Here is a 2,332-nt window from a genome sequence, read left to right on the forward strand (position 1 = left end):
CACTGATTTCATTTATAATAGAAAGCGCTTTCGAGAAATTTCAATTTTATAATGCGCTTAATAAATTGTTGATAATAATAATACATACATACATACACAAACACATACATACATACACACACATAAATAAATACACACAAACAAACAAACACATACATACATACACTCATATATCTAAACAGTACGTCACAATTAAGAGAGCAATCGGTCGACGAACCTTTAATGTATGGCACGTAAATGTTGAGGTAAAGACATTCCTCATCTTGATCTTCAAGGTAGTCATAATCAGCCGGAGTCGAATGCAAGCCTGGAAAGTATTTGCCTTTGTATTTTATTTTTCGTTTTTTAATGTCTTTTGAGTTATTGTTTCGACCTTTCTTGTTGATGTTAGCGTGTTTGTTTATGTTTTTGTTAATTTTGTTGATGTTTTTGTTGTTGATGTTGATGTTTTTGTTGTTGATGTTGATGTTTTTGTTGTTGTTGTTGTTGATGTTTTTGTTGTTGCTGTCAGCAAAAGAACGCTTATAAAGATGGGCTGGTTCGTTGTTTAAATTGTCTACGTTGTTGTTTTTTATTTCCTTGATTTCTGTGATGCTGTTGATGTTCTTGTTGTCTTTTTCGATAATTTTAAATTTTTCTACAACTCTGGTCTCGACGTATTCAGATATGGATCGATTATTTCTATACAGCTTTTGACCTCGCCCATATTTCATGCTAGCTTTTCTGGCTTCAGTGACATTCAAAATATTTATATAACTGTTTTTGATGTCTATTTTATTGTAAATGTTGAGTTTGTTGTTGTTGTTGCTAATGTTGTTGATGTTGTTGATGTTGTTGTTAATGTTTTTGTTGTTTTTATTTTTTATTTTAGTTTTAACGTCATTTAAAACTTCATTCCTATAAACAGAATCTCTTCGGACCCTAAGGACTCCTGCATTGGTTATTAAATTTTTGTTGACGTTGATGTTGTTGTTGCTGATGTAGTTGTTTGTGACTATGTTGTTGTTGTTGCTTTTGTTGTTGTTGATGATGTTGTTGTTCGTGACTTTGTTGCTGTCGCTATTGCTGTCGATGTTGTTGTCGATGTTGTCGCTGTTATTGTTGATGTTGATGATGTTGTTGTTGTAGATGTTGTTGAAGTTGAGGCTGACGTCATCATTATCGTCATGATTTCTCTCATTTTCATCAGCCGAATGCTCACCCACATTCGGTACAATCGCCTCACTGGATTTAGGACCCCCAAAATCAACTGTGATAGCGTTAACATTACTATTGTTATTGTTACCATTATTGTAACCGCTATTTTTACTGTTGCTATTGTCTTTATAATTGTTGTTATTATTTACATTATTTTTATTATTATTATTATTTTCATTATTATTATTCATATTTTTATAAAGTGTAAGTCGGTCAAGCGTGGCGACGTTATTGGACCCGGAAAAAATTTTTCCTGATAAAGTTTTATTCCATTGATAAGCCTTATTGTGATAATTAAGACGAATGTTTACTGTTCTGCTGCTGTTGTTGTTGTTATTGTTGTTATTATTATTGTTGTTGTTGTTGTTGTTATTATTATTATTATTGTTGTTGTTGTTGTTGTTGGTGGTGGTGGTGTTGTTGTTGTTGCATTTTTTAATTCTCACCAAATTTTCAAAACCGCGATCAAGTTTAACCTTCGAAGTATTGCCATCCCTCCTTATTCTATTACTTTTTTTTGACACGTCGTCGTCGTCATCATTCTCTTTATCATCGTCGTCGTCATCTTTATCAGCTCCATGATCATCATCACCGTTGCTGGCATCATAATTATCATGATCATCCACATCATCACCATCATTATCTTCTTCTTTTTCTCCTCCTTCTACTTCTTCTTCTTCTTCCTCTTCTTTTTCTTCTTCTTCTTCTACTTCTCCTTCTTTTTCTTCTTCTTCTTCTTCATCTTCTTTTTCTTTTTCTTCTTCATCATCATCATCAAATTTGATTTGAGGACAGATAGGTTTGCGCTTGATGGCGAGTTTGACGCCCGGCCATTTTTCTATAAACCCTGATGGGGGCATAAACCTAAGCCTCCCCTTACGTAAGGATGCATATTTTATCCCGTAGTATATTTCAACTTTTAGTTTTGTTGTTGTTGATGTTGCTGTTGATGTTGTTGCAGTTGTGGTTGCAGTTGTTGTTGCAGTTGATGTTTTTGTTGATGTTTTTGTTGATGTTGTTGTTGATGTTGTTGTTGATGTGATTGATGATGACGTTTGTAATATGGGAGAAGGCGTTTTTGATTTTGCGTTAGTTTTGTGTGTTGTCGTTTTGCCTGCTGCAACTGTTGTTCTTG

General features: G+C 33.7%; 1 protein-coding gene across 1 annotated transcript; it reads right to left on the reverse strand.

The window, feature by feature from the left end:
• Window positions 1-217: 217 nt before the first annotated feature.
• On the reverse strand, window positions 218-2,140 carry HELRODRAFT_184496 (hypothetical protein; the record flags this gene model as incomplete). The annotated part of the gene is made up of 1 exon (XM_009029957.1): window positions 218-2,140. A coding segment is annotated over one exon (1,923 nt), but the record flags the coding sequence as incomplete, so codon positions are not given.
• Window positions 2,141-2,332: the final 192 nt, after the last annotated feature.

Source organism: Helobdella robusta (assembly GCF_000326865.2).
Source record: "Helobdella robusta unplaced genomic scaffold HELROscaffold_638, whole genome shotgun sequence".
NCBI classification, from domain to species: domain Eukaryota; kingdom Metazoa; phylum Annelida; class Clitellata; order Rhynchobdellida; family Glossiphoniidae; genus Helobdella; species Helobdella robusta.